This window comes from Halichoeres trimaculatus, unplaced genomic scaffold, assembly GCF_033239565.1.
Source record: "Halichoeres trimaculatus isolate MK-OKI-2021-1 unplaced genomic scaffold, fHalTri1.1 fHalTri1_scaffold_22, whole genome shotgun sequence".
Classification (NCBI taxonomy): Eukaryota; Metazoa; Chordata; class Actinopteri; order Labriformes; family Labridae; genus Halichoeres; species Halichoeres trimaculatus.
In genome coordinates this window covers 4,442,255-4,469,619 of record NW_027437200.1, presented here as the reverse complement: position 1 = coordinate 4,469,619, position 27,365 = coordinate 4,442,255, and the positions used below count along the sequence as shown (strand labels likewise).

At 40.0% G+C, this 27,365-nt stretch overlaps 2 protein-coding genes across 2 annotated transcripts in view; one reads left to right on the top strand and one right to left on the bottom strand.

Moving 5' to 3' along the window:
- The window catches only part of LOC141784460 (uncharacterized), a 37,280-nt gene extending 30,332 nt beyond the window's left edge, over positions 1 to 6,948 (bottom strand). Inside the window, exons 1-6 of the mRNA XM_074662300.1 lie at positions 6,833 to 6,948; positions 6,559 to 6,606; positions 5,287 to 5,355; positions 2,101 to 2,252; positions 439 to 483; positions 224 to 333 (exon numbers count right to left, since the gene is read on the bottom strand). Of these exons, the coding sequence (XP_074518401.1) occupies positions 224 to 333; positions 439 to 483; positions 2,101 to 2,252; positions 5,287 to 5,355; positions 6,559 to 6,606; positions 6,833 to 6,869 (461 nt within the window). The 5' untranslated portion in view covers positions 6,870 to 6,948. The remainder of the gene's footprint in view (positions 1 to 223; positions 334 to 438; positions 484 to 2,100; positions 2,253 to 5,286; positions 5,356 to 6,558; positions 6,607 to 6,832) is intronic.
- A 1,868-nt stretch (positions 6,949 to 8,816) lies between these two features.
- Positions 8,817 to 25,504, top strand: LOC141784459 (CMP-N-acetylneuraminate-beta-galactosamide-alpha-2,3-sialyltransferase 1-like). The gene is made up of 7 exons (XM_074662299.1): positions 8,817 to 8,828; positions 10,532 to 10,594; positions 20,609 to 20,805; positions 21,015 to 21,182; positions 22,910 to 22,955; positions 25,035 to 25,154; positions 25,337 to 25,504. The coding sequence occupies exons 1-7, from the start codon at positions 8,817 to 8,819 to the stop codon at positions 25,502 to 25,504; spliced, it is 774 nt and encodes a 257-aa protein (XP_074518400.1).
- The last annotated feature ends 1,861 nt before the right edge of the window (positions 25,505 to 27,365 follow it).

Sequence of the window (27,365 nt, the reverse complement as noted above, 5' to 3'; positions counted from 1 at the left end):
AAATGCACGTACTGACTGAGAAAAACTATAATGCATTCATCAATGAGCTGCAGGGAAAAGACCGAAACCTGCCCTGTATTACCAGCACAGTGAATGTGTTCAAGTAAAACAACAACAACAACAAAAAAACAAACAAAAATGACGGAGACAGCTTGGTTAAAAAACAAAACAAAACACGTGCACAGTGCTTTTTCTGGTGTGTGGGAGAAAAAGTCAAACTTACACCTCTTCAATAGTTAAATCTGGTTTCCACAACAGCTCAGAAGGAATGGTGATAATATAAGTCCTGCAGAAATCTTTAGGTTCCCATTTGATGAATTCATTTACCCAGAACTAAAAAGAAGAAGAAGATTAAAAAAATCAGTTAGTTAAGTCATATTTTGGTCTTTGAATATGGGTGATTTCTAATCAAACAAACTGTCTTAAGAAAGAACCCACCATGTCTATCAAAAAGTAAGCGACTAACTCCTGTTCCTTTTCTTTCTGTGAAAAGAGAGAAAGTCGTGAACAAGCACAAAAGGCCAGGTAAACCTACATTTTATTATAACCAGAGCTAGCAACTCCGTTAAAAAAAACATCAGGGCAGTAACAAAAAACACTGAAAAAGTTGGGTAAGTTGTGTAAAGCAGCAGGAGAAACAAGTGAGGCTCATAAACAATAGGATAGCCACATAATCAGTGGTGGCTGCTGGTCAGTCAAGGAGGGGAAGCTCATTTTTTTCCAGCTTACATCATAAATTTGTTTATTGATTTAAACGTAAATTCTCCATGCCAGCTTGTTAGCAGCTGGAGCTGCTACGTGAGACTACGACAGGCTGTGAGTGTGAGTGACAGGGGGAGAAGCTCCACAGCTGTAGCTGTAGCCGCTTATTGTTGAAAAAGAGAGAGAATCTTTAAACACAACCCTCGTTGTTTTTAAGAAAGGTATACTCGCTGGGGACCAGTCCAGAACAACTCAATATAAAAGTCAGGCGATGCTCTGGTGTAGAATTATTCTTCAAGATCGCTGATTGGCTCATTTCACTGTCAATCAAAAAGGGATTTGGCCCCAGACAGATCATCCAATCATCATGCAGAAGCCCAGCGTCCAGGCCAGCCCACTGCCTCATAGACCCCCAGAGACGCTGAGCGTCCGAGGGCGGGACAAAGCCCAGCGTTTATCCAATGACCGTCCGGTTTCCACAGTGGAACAACCCACTCTTCACTTCCCCGCTGAAGTCAGAAGACGCTCAGCGTCCGACTGTGTTAAAGCGCTGAGACGCTGCGGGGATGAATGAGAAGGAGGTGGAGCCAGTTACCTGTGATAGGAGCTGATTCTGAACAAAAGATGAAGGAATTCTAGCGCATAATTGAGTATAAAGAGGACACTATGAAGAGCATTTCATCATCTACACAACGTAGTATCATCAAAAGATCCAGAGGTCTGAAGAAATCGATTCTCCAACCTCCCCTTAAAAAAGTCAACGTTTTCTGCACATTACGACAGCCAGACCATGATTCTGTTGTCGTGACGCTGGACGGGACAAGTAAAAAAGAGAGAGAAAGAGAGATCTGGGGATATCTCTGAACATGAGACGAGAACCAAGACCAAGACTTGGTGGACCTCAGGGACCACTGCAATAAAAACAGACATGACTCTGTCGTAGAGACCACTGCATTCACACATTCACACGGTGAAAACTTAGTCAAATAATTTACAATAAAAGTTTACAAGACAAAAAGAAAGGAATAAAAACCGTCTAGTATCAGGAAAAATGGCTGCTGTGTTGATATTGGTGGATAAGTTTTTGAAACAGAACCTCAAACTTTTTTTTTCATTAAAAAATAAATAAATAAAAAAAAAAATGATAAAAGAAACATTTTTTAAAAAAGAACCACAAACTTTTTAATGCGCAATTATTTACAACATTAATTATTCTGTTTGAGTTTTTAACAATCACAAAGTGATTTATTTAAGGATACAGGGGGGCTATGTGAGCACTAGAATCTGGACTTAATCGTTGGTCCATGGACTGACTAATTACAGAAATATATAAAGCAGTGATAAGACTTGACTGAGTAGAGAAAGAAAGAATGGAAAGTAATAGTTAAAAACACTTACCACGTCCAGAATGCTGTAGAGATATATATCCAGTATTACTTCTGTGGGTCTCTCGTTGTCTTTAGTAGGCCGGGCCATGTAAAACTTGACTTTGTCCGTTAAATCTAAGTGGTTTATAATGTTAGCAAAAGTACAATGAGAGGGGAAGTCACCTGCAAAGAAAAGAACACTATCTTATTAACCGTAGAACACCGTCTCTAAAATTATTAACACCATCCTTAATGCAGGGGGGTTTTGACCCGATATGATATACCCAATAAAAAGTACTTGCTATCAAAATGTATCAAAATATCACAATGCATGACAAATTAGTGTACTGTTCTTTTGTTTTTAACTGTGCCATGTCTAACAAAATCAAAAATAGGAACGTGAGAGGACCATAAAAAATGCTCAAAAGTTACTGAAAATTTGAAATTTGAGAACAAATAATTCCTTAAAAAAAAAAAAACACTGGAAACTTGGTCTTCCGTCCACCCATTCCAGGGGGCACCTGAGACTTCCCTGGTGAAGGCTCAGTATCTTTGACACAAGTACAGCTGAAGGAGAGAGAAACAAAATATGGGATATTTTGGGCACCAAGTGTGACAGAGACAGCATCAGGTGTGGCAGGGGCAGCACCAGGTGTGTCATTGGAAGTAGGATGGGCAGTAGACATAGAGGCAGGTCCTGGGATGGTCATATCTCTGGTGGTCGGTCTACTGGAATCCTGATGTAGCTTCTTTTTTCTCTGACGACTTGAAGGGCCAGGCTCAAAGCCTTCACCATCACTCTCATCATCCTCACCCAGTTTTTGAATGTATGTGTCACTGTCGCTGTCATACATCTCTTCTGCTTCCACATCATCAACATCTTCGTCACTGCTTTCCCTGAACAGAATCTCTTCTATTTCCTGATCTGACAAGTTCTTCACTGGTTTCCTTTTTGGTATTATTTTTTCTTCCTGTTAGACTGCTTGAACTTCACCTGATAGCGATCTTGCTAGATAAGGTAGTTTTAGGCTGAAAAAAAAGAATGTGCGCAGTTGATAAGCTAGTTAGCTAGCTAGCTATATAATGTAGTTTTAAGCAAAAAAAAGTACAAAAACTAGGCAGCTTAAAAAGTTAAATGAACCTTAGCTTTGTGTTACTCAGTAGCTGGGATGCCAGAGACACCAATCCTGTGACAGGATGAGGCAAAGAAGGAACAGTAAATATAGCAGTCCTGAGTGATGTCACCCTTGAAATGCAGCAGAATCACCTGATTTTATATGATAACACTATCACCGAGTGGAATCCACCCAAAACTTACTTAACCCACAGTCACTTTTGCCAGGTGAAAATCACCCCAGCATGTGCCTGTAGGAAAAAGCAGGCTTTGGATGGACCAGTGGCCAGTCACTCCATGTTTCTGTTGCTGGTTTTGATAAAAAATGGTTTTACCCTTAACATTATAACCCATCCCTGCTTCAAATCAATATGAGCCTGAGAAACATGCCAGTAGCACCATCACTTGCCTAAAGGATTAAGACTAGCTTGCCAAACTCTAAGGGCTCTAATTTCGAAGACCAGGCAAAAAGCACAGGCGCACCTGCCCTGTGCCGGCCTTCGCCGCCCGGACAGGGTGTGACCAGCGCACTTTGCAAGTTTCCTGCACTGCCAAGAGAGGCGCGGTCAAAGTGCAGAGGAGCGCAGAGGTGCGTGTCCACGCCTCCCTCCAGGCTAGTGGCAGAGAGGGAGGAGAAAAGCCGTGAGTGGGTTTAACACAGCCGAGCGCTGTTTTCACCAATCAAATGAGCGCCTCTCCTTGCCTTTAAATGCCCTGCAGCCGAGGCGCAGCGTCTGATTGGTCTGAGTGATCCCTAGCACTACTGAAAGGGTGCTGGAAAGACCTGGTAGCGGAGACGGTCAGAGCCGCTGTCCCTGCAGCAGGTCAATGGACAGCGGGGCACATCGGAGGACACGACAAATGGCTTTAATCTGACATCAGATGTGACGGGACAGTTAATATAGATATAAATGTATATGCTGGTTCAGACAGTTACATTAAATAGTGATTACTGTGATTGTTTACTGCATTAAAATGTGCGTGACACTCTGGAAACCTGCCTCTGAGGCTTTGTTGATATGTGCACACATGTGCGTCTGTCACCAAATTACCGCTGCGTGTGGTGCGCTCCGCTTTGCGCTGAGGATAGACCAGGTTGGAGCTGGCGAGCTTTCAGCGCACTTTTTTGGCACGAAATTGTCACTGCGCCAACATGAATCTGCTGACACCTCCCTCTGGTGCGCCGTCAACTCCCCCTGGCACGCAGTCACACTCATCTCTGCACAGACGGTCTACCAAATCGTCAAATTGGCAGCGCACAGTGGTGCGCTGCACGAAATTAGCACTGCGCAGGGTGCGCCAGGCTTGCGCCCCCTGCGCTGTGCCACGAAATTAGAGCCCTAAGTCTAATATTGAACTCTGATCTACTTTAAGATAGGAAACTCTGGGTTTCTGGTTCCAGATCAGCTGATTTGAGTGTGTTTATTTAGCTTGATGTAGTTTAACATGGAGTTAGAAGGCATACACAACAACTATAAAAAAGCCACCGTTGATGGAGCCCCAATTTGACGAGTCACAATGGCAACAGGGACCAGCAAGGCCGCGTTTTTACCCCCCTAGAATCAGAGATCTTAATGTACTCACACAGTGAGTTTGATCACTTCAAAAAGAAGAGCAACACAGCTGCAGATGCAAAAGATGGGGGAGAACATTAGTTCTACGGGCAATGTGTCAGTTTAAATACAGTCCTATGCAATCACAATAATATTACAGGGGGCAGACAGAAACTCGTGGTTCATTGAGGAAAAACCTGCTTCTGACCCGCTAAGGTTTACAGACTTCGAGGTTAAGTTATGTCTCTTTGTGAAAAAGGCTTGTTACTCCTTTTGCTCTGGTTTGATTAACCTTATCATCCCTACTTTAGGATTAATAGACTCTGAGTCTGTGCCAAACCTGGTTTATGAAACAGACCCTGGGCGTATTTAAGGCACCAAAACAAAATAATTTGAAAATAGTTAGCAGAGAGGTTAGTGATCTTCTTAGCAGGCTGCCTCAGCAACATAACATCAAGACAGCAACTGTTTAAGTTTCAAGTTATGTCAGTGAAATGGTTCTGGGTTCACTTCATAAAACGATCAAGTTAACACAAACCACAGCACTTACTTTTCCTTTGGTTTAGGTCTCCAACATGTCCATCATCAGGAGCCTCTGGGTAACTGTCACCACTTCCACCTTCACACAATAGAGTTCACAGGATTTCATGTTGTCATCGTTTCCTTTTTATGTATTTATGTATTCAATTACTAACAGGCCATCAGATCCGCTGCCAATGATATCATACATGTTACACTGAGCAGAAGCAGGTTTTCACTATTTTCAGTGAGAAATTTGCCGGTCTGTGTGTTTGTAAGATGGTTGTCTGAGAGGAGACAATTGAATTAGATAACAACAAAATAATTTGACAAATTATAAAATACATATTTACCAACCCGTCAGCAGTCATCTTCACAGGCTGTAGGGATGGGTACCTTTCATATTTGAAACAATACGGTACTGATGCCCGGTACCTGGCAATACGTACTGGTACTCAATGGTACCAATTTTTGGTACCATCAATTTGTTTAGTAATAAAATGCCAACTCTCCCACTCCCTCACAGTCACAAGGATTCATTTAGGTTCCTACACATGGTACCTTTTGATTTTACATGAAACTGTACCCGGTATTTTTGACAGGCTGCTTCAGCAAACACCAGAAAATGAGTGGCAGCAACATAACATCAACAAAGCAACTATTAAATTTTCAAAAAAAAAAATATAATGCAGAAAGTCCTGGGTTTATATATATATGTATATATATATATATATATATATATATATATATATATATATATATATATATATATATATATATATATATATATATATATATATATTACTCATTGAATGATTTTGCTTTGGCTGTTGCCAAAGTTCTGCAGTTTTCAAATTATTTTAGCTGTTTGAGGATTGGTAAATTAAAGGCACACATGTCCATAGTTTATCAACCCTAACATCACAAATGTTTCTTTGTTTTGTCAAAATGAAAATAATTTATAGTGAAATCTGTAGTAAAATATTTCAAACAAGTTTCTGAGTTGGGTTTATACTCTGAAAAGTCTGTAATATAAATCTTAATATGTCTTAACATCTCCTTACGTCAGGGCCCTCTCTTCGATGCTAAATACAGGACAGTAGTATCAACAAGTGTCAGTTTTGATCAGTATTGCAGCAACCATACAGCATTTTGTCAAGCAGGCAAAATGTTGTGAGAGTAAACTGTCCACCTCTAAAACATACAAGATGACATAAAATGGTTATGTAGTCTGCCATAATCTTTCAATTATATCCGTAATATCCATTTGTAAAGCACTTTTACAAACAAAAAAGGTCCTTACCACCCGAGGAGTTGAACTCAAGCTGTGTGTGATTGTAGCTGCTTCCACCTGACACAGAAAACATGCTCAGGTTTTGGTTTTGGGATTAAATCTTTACATTTTCATCCCCTCCTTTCAACAATCAACAATTTTCCTGTTTACAAAGCTCACAGCTTAGAGACACCATCAACAGTTTGCTTGATTAAAATCAACTCTGCACGAATGTTTGTGAATAGTCTGAATCAAAGTGCAGAGCTCCACAGCAGCATGCATCAAAGAGAAGAGAGCAGCTTACCTGTGAGGAGGAGCAGAAAGAGGAACCCTGAAAACATCCTGACTCCAGGTGGAACGTCTCCAGTCACTAAGGATCCCCGTCCTTCTCTGGAAGACTCTCTGGAAGATTCTGACTGAATATCTTACTGCCTTTTACTGGAAGAGGGCAGACCACATCTAATAACAAGAGCTTATTTCCCGCCTCTAAATGGCATTAAGTTCATCAGTTAGTGCACTGAGAGTAAATCCATTTTCTCCTCCAAACAAAGCAGTTTACTCCTCTGTGGTGGCTCCTAAGTTTACCAGGAAAAAGCTCTTTAATGTAAAAGCTTTATCCACCATCTTCCACAGATTAATGTGTTTGTAGAGTCCTCTCCACCCTGCTGTGTATGCTCCCTGAAGGACATGTGCTGAATGAATGTTCATTTATATTCACCAATACTCCTTTAGCCTGAACTCCTGCATCAGTGGGGTGTGTCATGGAGCAGATCAGCCTGGGCTCTGCTCAGGTGTGATGAAGCTCAGGTTAGTCTGATAGCAGCCTTCAGCTGGTTTATCTTACTGGGTCCACACTGCAAAAAAAAAAAAAAAAAAAAAAAAAACTGAAAAGCACTGGCAGCAAAGTTTCTAGACAAATACAAAAATAAATAAAATTACAGTCAAAAACTGTAAAAACATGTAACTACATGAATTAATACAGGACTAGATTTTACAGTCAAAAAAAAATTAAAACAATTTATTTATAGGTATTTATAATTTATAAATATCCGTTATAATGATATATAACACAAATTCAGTCAAAGCACATTACAATCAGATTTCTTTAAGGTTAATCTCTGTAATTTTTACAGGATAAATTATTTATTCTTGGAAACAGTCCAATAAATCTACAGTAATTTCCTGTGAAAATATTATTTTTCCCATGTACCATCACAAATTTGTAATGTATAAAATCATTTTCCGTACATAAAACTAAAGATAAATGTCTGCAGATTTACAATATTAATATGTCATTTTAGAGAAAAATAACATTATTTAGCAAATTTTTCCTAAATTACTGTGGTCAAACACCTTCAATATAGTGAAAATGCAAGAAAAATACCGTTATTTTACAGCAAAATACTTTTTGTTCTGATTGTGTTTCGTAACCATGAGTGAGGAGGGCACACAGAGGATATAAGACCCTTCTAAACATTAAAGTATTGAAATGGGGGAACATGCTGCCTGTGCAACACTGCATGGACCAGCTGTAACTCAAATAATATTGTTATTAAAAAATGACCTACAAAGCAAAGACCATCAACACATCTCATTCATTAAAAACAAATCATGAGTAAAAATCACTGGGTACAGGGTCTGCACAGTGGAGCACAGACGGCCAGTCCACTCCATGGGGCACAGACAGCTCCGCCCAGAGCACTAACAGCTGGTCCACTCCTTGGAGTACAAATGGCCGGTTTGCGCCAGGAAGCACAAACATGCTGTGCCCCCTGTATGGCAGGGTCTCTTATCCATAGTGTGTCCTCCTCACTCACGGTTACAAGCACTGTTACAACAAAAATGACTTTGCTGTGAAATAAAAGGAAAATAGTAAAATTAGGACACAAACTGATGGAAGACAAAATGACCAGTGATGCATGAGAGGAAAGTGATTTTCAGAAGAAATGCAGTGTGTTCTGTTTGGAGGGTTTTTGTTTTTTAGAATTTGTCTCTGATCAAAAAACAATCCATTCCTATATTTTTTTTTTCCCAAGTAGTTCTATGTTACAGCGTTTGACTGTGATCTTACGGTATCTGTCTGGAAACTTTGCTGCCAGTGCTTTAACAAATTTTATTTTTTTTAAAGATTTTTATTTTTTACGGTGAAGTCCTGTATTTTTACAGTTATTCTATGTAGTTCCATGTTTTTACAGTGTTTGACTGTGATTTTACAGTATTCTGTATGGAAACTTTGCTGCCAGTGCCTTGACAGTTTTTTTTTTACATTTTAACAGTGAATTGCAACCATGAGTGAGGAGGTACAGGGTCCAGCTCTATGCTATTATTGGCATAATTCCTTAAAAAAAACATCCAGGATGTCATTTTACAGATAATTTCTGTAATTTTACAGTTTTGTGTAATGTTTTTGATAAACAGGAAAATACTTTAAAATTTAAGGTTTAATAACTGTAAAATTCTGATTTTTATTTTATTTTTTTGACTGTGTAAAACTACTGAAAATATCTGTAAAATGTATTCTGTAAATCTACTAGCATTTTGTTGAAATCTGGTTAAAAACATACAGACCAAGCACAGTGACTTCACAATCATTAAATCAGCTTTTGGTTCTTTTGCTGCTTTGGACAGAAGTCAAGTTCTGCTGGATCACCTCCATAAAGCTCGTCATCAGATAAAGCTTGAAGTGTTCTGAAGGCAAGCATCTCCATTTACTCTGGACCTCAGTCACAATGGACCTACAGCAGCAGATGACATGGTACCCCGATTCAGTGCTGACTGTGGAAACTCTGGACTTCAAAATACCTTGATTCCTGACCTCTCTGATCCTTCTGACGAAATGCAAAAACTACCGTGGCCCATAGTGCAATAGTTCTTTCAGGAAAAGAAGGGAGCAAGCGTACTGTGCAAAAATATCATATTGGTTTGTTTCTTAGGCAGCGCTCTGTGTCTATTTATCTGAATAATAAATGTCTGCTACATCCTGCATTCATTTCACTCCCTATTGAGTCTGAAAGCATTATAAGTCACTTGGTGCTACAGTTGAGGATGTGCAAGGCAATAAAAGTTAATTGTTCAGAAATGGGGGGGGGGGGGGGGGGGGGGGGCTTCCTCTTTACAATCTTCCCAGGGGACACTTCAACCAGTAGAATGAAGAACTTATTTTTAGTGAACATTAAATCTCAGTCAATCTGCTCAGTTAACTGGTGCCATATCAATAAGTCAATACATTTGGATTGAGCATTTGGTTATGAGTTCAATACTCTGAAGGTTTTACCTTTGTTATATATTCATTTATTCCACAACATGTTGAGGCTCTTCTCTCTGAAAGTTTTGAGTGCTATCAGGTTATTTGGATTCTTGTGTATTCTTATGTAGAAATTGAATGAAACTGTACAGAGGGAATTATTTCATTTCAATGGTGAAAGTCTGGAGTGAATATCTAATTTTATATTCCTGAGGAATGAAAGTTTCAACATACACTGTTTACATGAGCTGACTGTAGCCTGTTTGGATGATCTCTCACTCTGCCTATGTTACTGTTTGAGGCAATAATAAATGTGTATTCGTTTTTTATCTTTTATCATCAAAATGTCTTGTTCTACAGTACAGTGCATGCTAAAGCTTCTCAGAAACAAGCTAACAGGCTGTGAACAAGACATGAGGGTGCTACACGTTTGCCAAATGAATAATTTAACATAGCATGTCTTTGCTTTCGAAGGAGTTCAGATATTACAGCTCATTTATCATGATGGCCTGATATGAAGTGAAGTGTTCAAAATGTGACTTGTGTTATGATGGTGTAGTGATACAGTGAAGCTCAGACCTACTGCAGAAACCGAAATACCGTGTCGTCACAACGGCCTCGTCTGGATAGGCCTGTACAGTAACATCAACTGGAAATGGTCAGACGGCTACACAGGAACCGGGTCTGACTATAGAGACTGGGATACTGCAAACAATGAACCAGAATTTTATTCATGTGTTGAGCTCTGTGTGATGACAGGTTCCACGGGTAAATGGTGGGGTGTACCATGCCAGAGTAACCACCAGTCCATCTGTTACAATGGTAAGAAAGAATAAAGAAGGAGGGGGTCCAGCTTCTTTAACTGGTCTGGCTCGTAATGGGGACCGGCCTCTGCAGTCCTGATGGTTGATTTTAACACAAGACCCCCTTCTGATCAGACAAACAGCCAAACAAAGTGTTCAGAGTTAGCCAATCAGATTTAAGGGAGGCTGAGACACGTCTCTGTCATGCGATACTACTGTCTTCAAACAGGTTCAAGAAAAGTTGTGTGACTTTTTTTTTTTCAACCAAGTGGTAACCTTACGACGGCATATTAGGGCCACTTACAGAAAAAAAAGTCAAATTTTTCAAGATGAAAACTAAAAATTTTCAAGTTTGTAAAGTCATAAGTTTACGACTTATTGAACTAAAAAACATACTGGTATATAAAGTCGCAATTTTACGACTTTATGAACCAGTCAATTCTGATTTCTCAAAGATTTATATGTGGCTTCAGATGTATAGGTTGTTATGTACTTCACTGCAAGATGGACCAAATTGACAGCTTCATCAGATTGTACTTTCAAGTTAGTCTCAGCAATGTAAGCAGTCGGACTCCGAAAAGACGTTGCGCCATGGGGCTATTCTGAACCTGAGGAGGTGTTTGCGTTTATCCGACAAGAAGTTGAACACAGCGGGCAGATGCAGGGATATAGATGGTTATATATCCAGGCTATACAGATGGAGTATGTGGTTCAACAGGACACAAGGACCGAGTCATTGAACTTTCCTCTTCAGGAGCATTTAATAGAAGGATTGAAAAAAAGGGAACAGGTGATCTCGGGCTTCTGCAGCGGAGACCAGAGCAATTGATTACAGTTAACAGTCCATTCAGACTTCTTTGTAGATCACAGATAAATAAATTGTCGAAAGACACATGAAAACATCTGATATCTCCCATATCTGTCACAAAACAACCTTCAATTTTACAATTGTTTTTTGTTGTTGTTGTTGTTTTTTTCAGTTTAGCTTTTTTCAGCTGATGACATCTGCATCTCTCAAGCATGGCATCCCCTGTGCATCAACTAACATCCGGGACTTGTTACGTCACAAACCAGTAAATTTATGACTTTACAAGGTTGTAAATTTGTGACTTCATTAACTCGCAAATTTACTAGTTTATTCAGTTGTAATTTTTTTTTCAGTAGGTGCAAGGAGTGAAGCCAAGTAAGATATTAAAGATGAAGAAGAATGGAGCAAGATAAGATAAGAACAGCGGAGCTCTCCGATAAGCGCTGTGTGTGTTTAGATACAGAGACAACCCCACTCAGGGGCAGGTTTAATGAAAACAAAAGGAGGTGTTAGTTTGAAAACACGCCTATTAAAACTGTGATAAAAGGAGACGTATAACTCAGTCTGGATCTCAGACCTCAGCTCATCTGCTTTGAATTGAGTCTCTGGATTCAGCTTGGCAAGACTCTTCTCATGATTGGACTTCTACACAGCACTTAAGTACTTAGTACAGCACTAAAGATTTATAAGAATCTTAGACTACCCAAGCCAGCGTAGATCAGGCCAACCAGTTGGAGGCCCTGGGCAAGGCACCATTCATCAGTGAAAGACATAAGTTGACGAGCTTGAGCTGAGAGGGTGAGGTGTCGTTAAAACCTACCAGGAAGAGAAGCACAGTTCCTCTCCAGACACACGGTCAACAAAAACCAGGTAAGCAGAAATTTTAAATCTGATAAATTTAATGAAGTTTACGAGAGAAAAAAAATTAGAATTTCACAACAACACTAGTACAATGTGCCTGCTTAAATACATACAAGGCATACAATCAAGTCTCTGAATCAAGTGTCTTAAAATCCCAAATGAAATTATTGGTAAAGGGATGGATGCCGGCTTTGAATATTGCCATTAGCCGATTGTATGTCTCATGTTTTTTGGATGGAATGGAATGGTTTGGTTGGCTTCGCAGCAACAAGGAACAAAACTGTATTTAACTAGAGAGAAAAACAAGTAAATTGGTTTTCTTCATGTGCAGAAAATGTATAAAGTTGACTTATACCATTAATGATAGTCTGAACTTAATGTTGCATTCTAGGCAACCTGTAAATTGGTACTTTCCCAGTTGGAATATTCAGAGTTTGGACCTGAAAGCGTTCCAGGCAAATTACGACTTAAGTTTGACCGCAAGAAATTCACACCAACTATGAGTTACCAACTACCAATTATGAGCATAAATCTTAATCATTTCAATCATCAAAGGAGCCAGCAACTTGCTCGTTTAAGTGCGCATAAGGTAACAGAAGGTGATACTTTGTATTTTAAAGCATTTGTTGTTATATCGAAGTGTATTTTGCATTGATTAATGCCATGAAAATTAGAAAATGCCAGAGCAGCATTAACATAAGCAGATGAATAACATTAGAGCAATATCTTGCTACGATAAACTATAAAATAAGTGATGTGACGTCACAAGTCATAACTCGCAGCATTAATCCACTGTTTAACGAACACATGCACTGAAAGGTTCTAGCTGTGCTTCCATACACCATCATAGTGAACACTGTAAAAAGTGATTTTGCGCATTTGTTGCTCTAAAATATATATATTTTTAATTTGTAATGCTCAGCCTCTGTCCGTCACCACTTTACATCAAAAAGGGGGAATCGTTATTGGAACATGATAGTCTTTGTGAACCCTCATAGTAGATTTTAAGTAAACTGAAAATAATTGTTTAACCTCTCCCATTCTTTTAACAACTAATATCCCAACCACAAATCGTTATAAACAAAAGAACCACTTTCTTTTAATGACGTGCTCTTTAATGTCCGAGCCAGCAGACGTCTCGATAATAAAAAAGAGAAAATACGCCCCCGCGCACTTCCTGCCCCAAAAGTTTGGGCTCAAAACAGTGCATATAAGACCCTGCTGTACATTGATAAGTAACACTATGGGAGGCACAGGCTGTCTGTGCTCTGCTGCATGGACCCGCAGTCTGTGCTCCACAAGTCATGGGCCCATGTACATTGTTGCAGTGCATTTACTCTTTATGCTAATACATGAGATGTTTTGAAGGGTTTGAGTTAGGACAGACATGACAGCTGGTCTGTGCCATGAACAACACAGACAGCCTGTGCCTGCTGTGCAACATCTCAATGTTCAGGAAGGTTTTACATCCACTGTGTTCCTTTCTCACTCAGATTTACAAAATGGCATCACAACGAGAACTAGAAAAGCACTCAGAGAGCGCAGACCTTCACCAAGTATATTGTGATTGTCACCAACATTTTAGTCCTACTTTAATGTTATACTCCCTTTCAGCAGACTCTCTTCTAAAATTTAGTGTTAGTTGCAGGTTTGTACAATAATTTGTTTTCTGACAGTGTTGAAAATGATGATGAGCCAGTACATTTTTCATATTCGGGATCTTAGTATCCAGAATATTGCCAGGATCTGGGTCCTACTTCTACATCTGTCAGAAATGATGGTGACCTTGTCTTGTATTGTTTTTCAAAGCAATCGGACCATTTATTGTGGAGTTACATACACATATGGTGAAAACAGCCCGTTCTCACAATGATAAAGAATCCTTTAAAAAAAGCCTGGATCCAGACGGTGATCCGGATTACCTCAAAAATGTAATCACTTCTTCCTTATTCCATTTTGAACATTTCCTGATAATTTCATCAAGATCCGTTTGTAACTTTTTGAGTTATGTTGTTCACAGACTAACAAACTCTCCCAAAAACACAACCTCCTTATCAGAGGTACTAATTACTTTACTGTAAAAACTTAATAGATTAAGTTCAACCAACATCTTTTGTAGTTCTCTCAGCCTTTGTTTTCCAGTTTAAACTATTTGACACTTCATGTTGAATTATCTTAACTCTGCCAAAGCATCAAGATGACTGAAGTGAGTAAAGGAATCTGTTCTTGTGTTGGGTTTAGCAGAGTGATTTTCTGGTTGATTGGTGGGGTCTCTGTCTTTTTCTCTGCCTGTGTGTGTGTGTGTGTGTGTGTGCGTGTGCATTTCTGTGAGTGTTTTGAGCTGATGTTATCACTATCTGACGGCCAAGTGCAGAACAAGAGTCCTGGTTAGCTTTGAGAGCTGGAGCAGAGGGTGATACACTACTTTGGGCCTCATATTTTCTGCTGAGGCTCAAGAGCAAAGTTGGACAATGTTAAGAGTGTTTTCTGCATGTTTGGAGGCTGAATGAGCGGCAGTGATCCAAGCCGATAATTTGCATAATTTTGTCCATATCTGTAAATAAATGTAATTACTCTGTACATAATACTTCTGCTTGTTGCACTCCTTGTGAAATACCAAACCTCATTTCATAATATACTGGAATATATGTGTGTAATGACAATAAAGTCAAATCTCATCTCATTATCAGCACTGTGTGTCCATATAATGTCTGGGTCATCAGTGATGTCCTCATATAACAGCTGCTGGCCCATCTTATGGTTGATGCTGATTATGGGAAGACCTATGAGGCCATCCTGTCCCATGGATGACCTTAGGTAGGTCTAGATGAACTTCAGCTTTGAGAAACTCCTACCTGCTGAGGTCACAGTCACAGGCAGAGTGCAGGAGATACTCAGGACACTCCACAGATTGAGATACAGTCCTCCGAATGTTTTTGTGGATGAAAATGAGAAACTCTGGAGCAGTCATGTCATCAGAAGGCAGGGTTGGCAGGGCTTCTTTGTTTAAATCTTATTTCCACAGGCAGGTCTGCTACTTCCCTGGTCAAGCAGAGGTCCTGACGAATATGAACTTCCTGGAGCTTCCTGTTTAGGACATTCTGAAGACCCTTCTCCTTTAGCGCCTCCAAAATGTTTTAGTATTGCTTCTGCAAAGACAAAGCTCCTTAGGTTACCAGGCAGACTAGATCATAAGCAGATATTTCTGTAACATGATGACAGCGATGCTGCACTATGAAGCAATCATTTGTTTTCATATTAAGCAGGGCAGGGCGCACCTGTCCTGCGCCGGCCTTTGCCATGCAGATAGGGTGTGACCAGCGCACTTTGCAAGTTTCCTGCAGTGCCAAGAGAGGCGCAGTCAAGGCGCAGAGGAGTGCAGAGAAGCGCATCCACACCTCCCTCCGCGCTAATGGCAAAGAGGGAGGAGAAAAGCCGTGAGTGGGTTTAACACAGCCAAGCACTGTCTTCACCAATCAAAAGCGCCTCTCCTCGCCTATAAATGCGCTGCGTCCAAGGCACAGCGTCTGATTGGTCTGAGCGATCCCCAGCACCACGGAAACAGTGCTGGTAGTGGAGACAGTCAGAGCCGCTGTCCCTGCAGCAGGAGAATGGACAGCGGGGCGCTGAGGACACGAAGCACGTCACCGTGTGGGCCAGCTCCCAGGACAGAATTAATCTGTTCCTTTGTCATTAATAGGAGAACAGATTAAATCTGTCCCAAAATGAAGAGACAGTTACACAGCTGGCTTATCCATTCAGAATACTTTTGATTTACCTGCACTCCTGGTTTGTCATCACCAAATAGCAGAACCTTTGGTGATATACTGTATACTCTCCTGGTGTCTCCACCTCATCCTCCTCACAATAATGTACTCCATCTTTTTAGATCACATTAAAAATAAAGACTAAAAAAGAGAAATATGGGTAAATCACGGGTAAATCCTGAGTGACATACATTTATTTTGTCTCTTTTTTCTTTGTCTTTTCTCTCCCTCTTTTCTTTGAATTAACTGAAATGAGAGAACCAGATATATACTCAGTATCAGATGTTAAGGCTGTTTATTGTTTAATTGTAAGATGTGCATCAAACTTCCAGCTGCTGTCAGGTTAAGTTGCCATTACGACAAACGGCTTTAATCTGACATCAGATGTGACGGGACAGTTAATATAGATACAAATGAATATGCTGGTTCAGACGGTTATATTAAAGAGTGATTGCTGTGATTGTTTATTGCATCAAAATGTGCCTGGCACTCTGGAAACCTGCCTCTGAGGCTTTGTTGACATGTGCGCACATGTGCGCCTGTCACCAAATTACAGCTGTGGAGGGTGCGCTCCCCTGTGCGCCGAGAATAGAACAGGTTGGAGCTGGTGAGCTTTCAGCGCACTTTCTGCACTGTTTTAGGCACGAAATTGTCACAGCGCCAACATGGATCTGCTGACACCTCCCCCTGGTGCGCCGTGAACCTCCCCCTGGCGCGCCATCACACCCATCTCTGCGCAGACGTGCGAAAATTAACACTGCGCGGGGTGCACCAGGCTTGCGCCCCCTGCGCTGCGCCACGAAATTAGAGTCCAATGTGTCAAGTCACTCTGGATCCATTGCTCTGGGTGCAAGGCAGGTTGCAGGTAATATGCAGCCATCCTATGTTTGCTGGATGCTGGAGTGGTGACACATGAAGTCAACATGGGGATGATTGAGCATTACAGGAAGTTGGGCACTGAAACTACCTAAAAGCACTCAGTGACTTTTAAAAAAGAAGAAAGCGTGTCCAAACTTGGTCATATTTATCTTGACTTCAACAACAAACCAACATGTTGAGCAGGGCCAGACCAGGAGCCAACAAGTTTGAGGTTTTACAGTCCAACATGATTGAACAGACTTATCAATGGAGAGGGAAGCGTGGGAACTCCAGCTGTCTGTCTGTCATAAAGTGTGTCAGACTGTGTGAAGTGACCAACACAGTTAACAAATAAGTCTTAGAAAGTAAAACTGTTTCTAAAACAAGATTAAAGAAACATCCAGTGTCACTGAAACTCTTATGAACTTATTAATTGTAATACCAATGCTGATAATAAGTGTCAAATTTCTACATGAAGTGTGTGAATGTATGTCTGTGTATGCTCATCTTGTATGTCATTGGTTGGTTATTCTGCTGTGTTTTTAAAGTATAGTGATTTTTCACAAGTTTTATATTAATGCTCTTGAATTTGTAAATTGCTTTTTATTGTGCTGTTACTTGTTTCCATTTTCTCTTTCTCTGTTCCGTCTTGAACTGTTCTTTTTATGATTTAGTTTGTATGAATTTTAAATTCATGTTTGTGTGAGAGGACCCCAGGAAGAGTAGTCTTTGTCATCACTACTTCGGTAGTGACTAATGGGGATCCAAATAAAAAATAAAATAAAATAAATAAACGCACAACTAAGTGGTGCTGAAATGCTGACAAGTGGTGTATTTGAGGTAAAACAGCTCTCTCAGCTGATCCACATGGTGCTAGCTGTGATTGTGTAAACATGTGCTCTGGCTGTAATACAGAGCTGTAACTTGTAGGCTAACTGTTTGTTTTGGCAAACACTGTTTAGCACTTATGGGAAAGCAGCTGTTATATGAGGACACTGTCAATGACTTTACCAGTAAAAAACCAGGAAGCAAACATTTTGACGTCATACACTGTGACCATGATGTTAAATACGGAGCTTTGATGTTGACAAGTGTGAGACGGTTATATTAAATAAGTGTATTGTTTCTAGTGTTGGTTTGAAAAACCGGATGAAGAACCTCTGTTACAGCTGTGTCCTGTCCTTGAACACTCTGTTCTCCTGCCAGCGGACATTACTGTGACCCTTTCATAAAGGGGTATATCTTTTTGAAATTTCGTATGAATGATCATAGTGCACCTCTTAACACAAATGTAAGTTAAATTCGCTATGACAGTCATAGCGCCACCCCTTGGAAACAGATGGAACATACATTTTCCAATCTTTACCAAATTTTACACACATGATCATGGTCCGTTTTGAACCTGTCTACACATGCACTTATGTCATACAATTAGCACCATCTATTGGACACAAGTGGTACTTACTCCCATTAACACATCCCTAAACGCTTGGGGTAATCGTTATTATCGTTAATAGTCTTTCATTAACCAGTCACATCCTCCAACCGGCAACTAGTCCCTTAAAGTTCCTTCTTAAGAACACGCGGCGTCAGGTGTAGTTACTGAGGGAACAAAGAGGAAACATACCATTGTTTATTGAACAGTACACAGAAGTGACAGAAGAACTTCCTGGGAATTGGCCACAATACTAGATTGTAGCTGAAGTGGTAGATATGATGTTTTTCTTGCTGTTGTTGTTCAGTGTTGTCCCAGTCATGGTTATACAAAGTTTTGTTTCCACAGACTGGAACTGGGCTCATTCAAGAGGACACTGCTGCTGAGATGCTGAAAAAACTCCTCCTGCTCTTCCCTGCTGTTGGGCTGTTTTCAATATTTTCCTGGATTGTAGCATTTCATTTCATTCTAGATTATCATTTGATCTATTTTCCACTCCAGAATGTTAGCCTGTGTGCTTGTGACGGATGTATTGCAGAGTTTAAACCGGGGTTTACTGAGTTTTATAACAGAACTCCTGAGCCCTTTTTATCACCGGACAGCAATGTATCTGAGAGTATTTTCCAGTATTGGTCGGTGAGTATCATCTTAAAGATCTTTACAATTTGTATTTGTTTAAAGCGGTAGACACATAGACAAAGCTGTTGGTTCCCCTCCACCAAAGAGTTAAAATACACAAGGGTCACTGAAAGAACTTAAAATTGAGCAAAATTAACTGTCGAAAATTGTAGATTGACAAAATAATTTAAAAAAACAAACTAATGAAAGTGGCACTGGACAAAAATGATGACACCCCTACTGCTGACTGACTGACAGCAAACAATATCTACAGCCATTGCATCAACAGATTCTCTATTTTTGTGCTTTTTGCTTCTTTGTGGATCGGGGCTCCACTTTAAAAGTGGCCCTCTCGCTGGGCTCAAAGCGCAACTGAAAGGCTCCGGGTCAGCTGACTGCGTGCTCCACCGGCTCACTCAAGCCAGTTAAATAATGCCTTTAAAAGTAACTCACCATCACATCATTTTCATACAGTATCAAACTGTTGTTTTGTCAGAGATCAGTGTGAGATCACGCTGTTATTGACTGATTCAGCGTCAGTTTCATGTCTGTCCCTCTGCGCACGCGTAACCGATACAAGGCACCAATGCGCCGATGTAGTCTCGCCGATGTCACCTGTCTGTTTCTGAAACAGAAAATGAAGCACATTGGCTATAGCGGCCATATTGGTAGTGGCAAGGGCTTTGCCTATAGCCATAGGGCGCGAGTCGGTCATTTGACCCTCAGCTGTGCCTCTTATTGGGGGAGCTCGCGATCTTAATATCCTCTGAACAGCCGTGTTAGAAAAAAATTCACCCCCCGTACAGTGGGTGCTGGTAGTAAAATAAGCGAGTCAGACAGGAGACATTTTTTGAACCAGGCTGTAAATAGGTTAATTTCTGCTTTGAAAATGGCTTTTTTTGGCTTGGTGTGTATGTGACTTCTGGTACTTCCAGAGCCAGCCTCAAGCGAACACTCCAGAAACAGCAGATTTTAGCACTTCCACATTGTCTCATATTCTCAGACCGGAGGTTGTTGCTTGGATTCACCCCGGTTTCATAATCTTTGAAGATTTTTAAAATTCCTGTAGTGTGAGCCAGGCTTTACGCAAAGTAAGAAGTAAGGACCTATCTATTAAACTGACAGAACTGGACAGCTCTCAAGTTGTAGTTTGTTTGTTTTTTTAAACAGTTAAAACATACAGGTATTGCTAATGCTTAATGGTAAGAATTGCTCAATAAAAAAATAAAAATAAAAGTCAGTTTACCGGGAGTGGGACAGGACAGGATTATTTTTTGACTCCGACCAGGGATTGGGTGAGATAGGATTCTCTTCTGTGGGAACGGGATGGGACAGGAGTGAAAATCCACTCCCGTGTCAGGCTCTAGTTCAAAGTGTCTTGAATGTCCTTTCTTCCCCATTTTGATGCTCAGTTTGAACTTCAGCAGCTCATCCTGTCATTGCCCACATAACTAAATGCTGCAGAGCTGCTGCCATGTGATTGACTGATAATGAGTGGCTGAACAGGTGTGCCATGTAAAGTGGCTTTAGTTCCAGCTCCTGCAGTCACATGCCAATGTGTTATAGGCTAGACACTGAATCTCAAATTGTTCCTGCTGTTGCTCAGCAGCGTTTGGTTGTGTATGCATGTGTTCGCTAACACTGATGGTCTCTTAAATTGGAGATTCTTTCTTGTGACTGTGTCAGCATCTTCAGCCTGGGAGACCCAGCTTTGATACGTACAAGCAGACAGTGAAGAAAGTGTTTGAGATGTTCCCACCGGGTCCAAAATTGACAGAACCCAGCCCTGACCGCTGCAGGACGTGTGCTGTGGTTGGCAATTCTGGCAACCTGAATGGCTCGCACTATGGACCGATGATAGATTATCACGATATCGTCATAAGGTACAGTTAATCACAACCCAGAAGTTCTACAGCTAGACTAAACCTTCCTCAACCACACTGAGAAATCTGCTACTGATGATGATGTCTGGTCCCTCTATTATATTCAACGGTACAGCAGCTTCTGAATCCTTGTGTCAGCTTAGGTCCCTGACGATGCTTTGCTACCATTCTACATGAAATGAAACATGAGTATGTTCTGTATCTTTCAGGATGAATAAAGCTCCCACTGAAGGCTACGAAAGAGATGTCGGCAAGAAAACAACTCATCATGTGATGTATCCTCATAGTTCTACCTACCTGAAAAACACTACTCACCTTGTGTTTTTTGCATTTAAGACGTATGATCTTGGATGGCTCGTCAGGTCCTTCACTCCAAGGTACATGTGCTTTTTTAAACGTGATCCATAAAACAAGTAGTAATAGAAAGGACAAATAAACAAGGGACAAATACTTTTGAAATCAAGATAATCAAATAAGTAAGAAGCAGTATGGTTGGAATAACCTGTCATCCGAAGCACAGCAATCTCAGTCAGCCCAAACTGTCAGGAAGCCATCAATAGTGACAGTGGCCCTCATTTATCAATTTTGCGTGGGAATTGGTGCAGATCTGGGTGTAAAAACGATCCTACAGCAACGTTCACGTGCGATTTATGAAACGTACATACCAGGGCCAATCACCTGTTCAGCTGTTAAAATGTGGCAGCTGGATAAATGTGGCAGCTAAAAAACAATCGTAATTTACATAACACACACCTAAAAACTCAAAGTTCAACTGGCCAAACCCATGGAATTTACGACATGGAGGGACGCATTACGGGAAAAAGGAAACTCCATGCTGGTAATCCACAACGCCACAGCAACAGAGGTAGAGAGAAATGATGCCACATTGTTTGGCAGTCGGAAAAGTGGAGCGAATCAGAAAAATCACTTCAGTAATTCAGCAGCGCGGATATGACAAACTAAAATACAGCAAAGTTTTAAACATTTAATTTACATAAGCCATCGTTTATACCTTGATTAATTCATCCGTGATGTCTGACTATAAGAAGCTACAGAATTATTAATTATTCCGGTTCAGGTCCAGAAACGTGGAAAGTTGGCTTTTAAAGATGTGTATGAGCTCTGAAAGAAGCTGCAGACTCCAGCCTGAACCTGTCACAGACTGAGGAGGGAGTGGAGCTGAAGTGTGTCGATCGTTCTTACGCACGGATAGACCGGAGTTCCCGAAAACTTGCATTTGGGAAGTGGAAAGAGGAGTCAGGAGGAAAGAAGAGAGATGAAAACCCTGTTAAGAGCATAGACTGTATGTAGAGTGGACAGTGTGGCTCCGCCATTTATCATTCTACGGTTTTGAAGCCAAAATACTGCCGTCCCAGGCGCCACCATTGTAGCAGTTTGGAGCCAGAGTCTGCGCAGTAGAGACGATGAGGGATTCTGGGAGAATCTGAGTGGAGCTCGGTGACAAAAATAATATATATTTTTTTTCTTTCGTGAGTCTAATCTCTTCCTGACTCTACCTCCCAACATATTTTACAATCCCCAGAAAAAACACACGAGAACAGCAGCTATCAATCATCGTTAAACGTTACGTAAAGCCTAGTTCTTAACCTCGTATAACTAATGAAAACGAAACTTTTCAGAAAAAAAGGACTTGAATACAAGACAGCCAAATAACATCTTCAAATCAGCACAACAATCAGACACGAGAAACATTTCTATGAGGTGTATTAATTTTTTAAAGTTTGACCACAGCCCATCTGGAATGGCTGGAAAGCCGGATTTTTAAACCTATACTGCAGCCAGGTGTAACAGCCTTGTGTCAGACTTGTCTTGCAGCCCACTAGAATATGCTTCATGTTTGCTGAAGATGAACAGAGGGGACACGTGGCGTCTTCTCCATGCTATTGGCTGGGAGATAGTAGGACATTTTGCGTAGCTTGAGGGATGAAGCTGGTCTGAAATGTGCCCCACACCTCTTTTCAGGTGTCATCAGTCTTCAGTGTGAGAGACTCAGGAAACCTTGAGGCTGTTTCCAGTTCAATAGCTGAAAGTGAGTGATCCTGCTAGGAAGGGTAACGCTTGTACTTTATATTTCTCTCCACAGAAAAAATAAAGACATCAACTCAAGGTTCCTAGGGAACAAAGACCTGGTGAGTTGAACAAATTCTTTGGTTGAAACTGATACATATGAATACATGTAGTGCTTTCTGTACCTTGTCCACTAGGTAGCGCCCTTGGTTCCTAAACTTTAATTTCCATTGTCAAGTTAGTTAACTCCTTTCTTCTGTTTTATTAAGGGACTCTCCCCTGTGTTACTGTTTCTTCAAGCTGGGCTTTAAGTCTGGCTATTAACCTCATGGAATATACTCTTCTTATTGAAAATTCTAACACTTCACATAAATTACCAGACAACTCTGTCTCATTTCATGTATTGACATAAAAATAACACAATAAAGCAGAAATGAAGTAAATCTTTTTTTTTTTTTATCCTTTTTTGTTTTTGTTTTTACTTCTACTCTGAATGTGATTTCACTCAAGTCTCAGTGTTTACCTTAAACAGAAGCTTCACCACTTAAAGTTCAGTATTTACCAAAAAATATTGTTGCACTATTGTTGAAAAATATTGTTGAAAATAAAACAAACATGTTGCAGGCCTGACAGAGGAGCATTGTGGCTGGATGTAGCTGAATCCAGTTCACTTTAGTTGTTAGAAACACAGGTTATTACTCACAGGTCCTGGTTCAGACATATGAATCCAAAGAAGTGCATCTTGAAAATGGAAGCAGGTTAAAAAAAAAAAGTAAACATTTACTCCACTCTTACAGCCTGGTAGGAGTTTCTTAAATTAACCAAGTCTTCACTCATTCCGTGTAAGTTTACACCCATCTGGAACAACCCTGACATCCTACAAAATAAGAAAATGATAAACTTTACTCAGTGGAATAATAAAGGAATGAAGCACTTTGAACATATTATTCAAAACAGAAACTTCATTTGAGACACTCACTAAACAATATGAAATCAGTGGCGCCAAATTCCTAGAGTACCAACAAAATCCATAATAGGCAGGAAATATAATTCTCACCAGCTGGATTTACAACTTCCTGTTTGGGTTGCTAAATTTATTAATCTAAAACTGTTATCAAAAATATACAGACAACTAGTCAAGACAGAGGATTCCATCTTACTCCCAACAATAAAGTGGGAAACAGACTTATCTGCTAGTTTCAGTAATAGCTGCTGGTCGCAAATATGTTCAAATACAGTTAAGATGATTAAAAATTCAAGTTTACAACTTATACAATACAAAATTATCCATTGAATCCATTACACAGGACACAGGATGTTCAAGATGGGTCTAACACAATCAAACAGTTGTTCACTGCAGTAAACAGTAATCAAATGTCAATGGCAGGGAAAACGGACATTTTAATTAATATTGTCTAGTTGGAAAAAAAAAAAAAGGATTTACAAATCTTCTTTGTTTCATGTATTAATTGCCCTAGAATTCAAATTATGTATGTGGGGACCTTAAGCAGATTTGAGATTAAAATGTGATTAATTAGATCAATTAATTACAAATCCTGCACCATAAACGCACCAGATGATTATTTACATGCTGTATGGTCCTGTACACCTGTTCAGAATTTTAGGCTCCAGGTGTGTGAAGACCTTTCCGTATGATTCAACTGTAATACCCCCCACCCCTGTACGCCCCAGACTTTGCCTTCTTGGGGACCCCCCTTCCTGTCCCAAGCTGGGACAGAAAATCCTTCTTTTTTAAGTTAGTTGTGTCTTTTTATCTGTCTTGTTTCACTTGCATGCGCGTACTTCTCCTTTCTCTTATTTATCAGATGTTCACCCCACAGCCAATCAGCAAACAGAAAACTTGACAGAAGTCAGGAACAACAAATCAGACACACGGGAATAAAACAGCACAGGTTGCACTCTGTTTTCACCGCTAGCTGAGTACACCACATACAAACTACTAAAAAGAGCCAATGCATCATCTAACTAAAGTGAACATGTTTATAACAAGAAACAGCATTTTAAAGCCTTTTTTAATCAACAATTACTCATCTTTATTTTATTTTATCTTCTTTAAATGGTAAGTATTTTTGGTGTAACTTAAATTACACAAGGCTACATACATATGTTTGATCAGTTCAAGAACAGTTTGTAATTGAGAAGATTGTGTGTGTCTAACAGGCTGCTTTGCTCCTGAACAGGTGATGATCCTCAACCCAGCCTTCATTCATTATGTCCATCATGTTTGGCTGGAAAGGAAAGGTCTGTATCCATCCACCGGCTTTCTGACTTTGATTCTCAGTCTGCACATGTGTGATGAGGTAGGTTCAAACCTAATCACTGAGAATCTATCCTCAAAGTGCTAAATCATTGTCAGCCTGTATTGTTTTCTTTAACTGTGTCCTGAAAATCCACCTACTGCTCCTTCCTTTTTATTCCTTTGGTTTTGTCAATGCCAGAACCAAAGGTAAAAAAAAAGTGTTAAACATGACTCTTCTTCTAGGTGGATGTGTTTGGGTTTGGAGCAGACAGTCATGGAAACTGGAACCACTACTTTGAAGAACTGCTAAATACAAGGCTAGGAACTGGACAGCATCCTGGACGTTATGAGTTAAATATTCTAAAACAATTACAACGACAAAGGAAACTCCGATTTTTTAGAGGATGGTGATGAGAGTTTTTCTTTTTTATGGTCTTGTACTGTTCTCTTTATCATTAGTGTATTTTGTGTTCAATTCCTGTTTTATTTTGTAATCCTATTGCTTTTGTGTGATGTCTAGTTTTACTTCCTGTCTTTGTTCTTTTCCCACCTTTGACATCACTCACCTGTGACTGCTTGAGTATCAACCTCACCTGGGTATGCCATGTTTTTTCACCAGCCTTCTGTCAGATTGTCTGGTTGCTTCAAATGGTCATGCCGCTCAGCCTAAGAGCTTTTGTTTGTCTTTTTGGGGGGTCTTGTTGAACTCTAAAGACTGTTGTACTTCTGGTTTGGAATTTACTTTGTTAGGATTTTTGGAGCCTTTTCTGTATGGAATATTGCCTTTGTTAACTTTTTGGGACTTTGGAACTTTTCTTTTGGAACGGACCTTGTTTGGATTGTCTTGAGTTTTCAAGTAAAGAGATTTGCTTTTGATCACATTTTTTTTTGTTCTGGTTTTCTTTCCCTGCACCTGACTCCCCCCTTTTTTAAATCTTGACAGGTCTCTGTGTTGATGGCTCCTCCTGATCTTTGTAGTTAAATACCATCAGCTGTTTTTTTGAAGAACATAAGAAAAAAGTCCTACATATTTGAGTTCATTTTTGAAAATGATTTAAAGAGTCCCCTATTTACAAGTGTTGATTTTTAATGATGATATATGTAAAAAAAAAAAAAAAAAACCTAGTGGGAAGACATCAGGCCTTACACCAGTTAGCATTGACATGCTACAGGCTGCTAACAGCTGAGTTCACATGTAAACAATGCAGCCATGTAGGATCTACAGACAAACACAGGAGAAAAGTAGTAAAAATATCACTGAAGCCACAAAAAGTTTGGTGTCCATGACCAACAAATGAACCATACAAAGTGATGATCCACTCCAAAAACAAAGATGACGGAAAAGAGACGAAAAAATTTTCAAGAAATGGACAAAGAAGAGAGAGCTGCTGCAAAAGGCAGCCATACCAAACGGGGTGGTGCCTAGCCAAAACTCTGAGTCATAAAGTCTGAGTCTAATTCTGAGTTGTGAGTTAATCTACTTTGAGATAGAAAACTCTGAGTTTTCGGTTTCAGAACAGCTGATTTGAGTCAGTAAAATCAACTCAGAATAGTTTCACCCGAGGTTAAGCGTGTGCAGCCCAATCATAAAAAGCCATCGTCAATGCAGCCCCGATTCAATGATCACCATGGCAACAGAGAGGAGAAGGGACGCGTTTTTCACACCAGTTCAACTAAATATTTTGATGCGCTCATATGAAGAGTTTTAGCATGTTATTAGAAAAAGAGAGCAACACAGCTGCAGCTGCAAGAGAGAGAGAGACAGCATGGAGAACTTTGCTGCTTGGGTTGATGCGTTAGTATACATGCAGTCCTTTGCAATCTTAATTACATTACAGCTGTTTGAATTATTGCATATTTGTTTAATTTATTTAACATAGGTGCAATCGTGCGGGGGTGAAGTGCTCATGGCAGCAGCTAAGGATAAAATATGCCCCAGGAGCTGAAAGGTTTTTGCACTGGATTTAAGTTCCCAGGGTTGAGTGAGATCTTCATTCTTTTTTCTCTTTTTCCTGGTACACCAGTGTTTGTGTTGATCGATCAAGTATTTTTGGTTTTTTGGCATTTTTTCTGAGTGGATTTATCTTTCGTTTCCTTGTGGATTTAATCATTGTGTGCGTCAAGGACATCAAGTTTGGGCCTTTTATATAATTTAGGATTGAAAAAGACTGAGATTGAGGAATTCTTTTGGTTGAGATTTACTTTGTCATAACCTGTGGGGTGTGCAGGAGAATGATTAATGATTGATTAAAAGGGGAACAATTTGCTTTAA

What these genes read in the sequence shown, in the direction of transcription:
- LOC141784459 (XM_074662299.1), top strand. An exon ending in TCCTAGGGAACAAAGACCTG is followed by an intron (nt 22,956 to 25,034) that starts GTGAGTTGAACA and finishes GCTCCTGAACAG; the next exon opens with GTGATGATCCTCAACCCAGC. An exon ending in GTCTGCACATGTGTGATGAG is followed by an intron (nt 25,155 to 25,336) that starts GTAGGTTCAAAC and finishes CTCTTCTTCTAG; the next exon opens with GTGGATGTGTTTGGGTTTGG.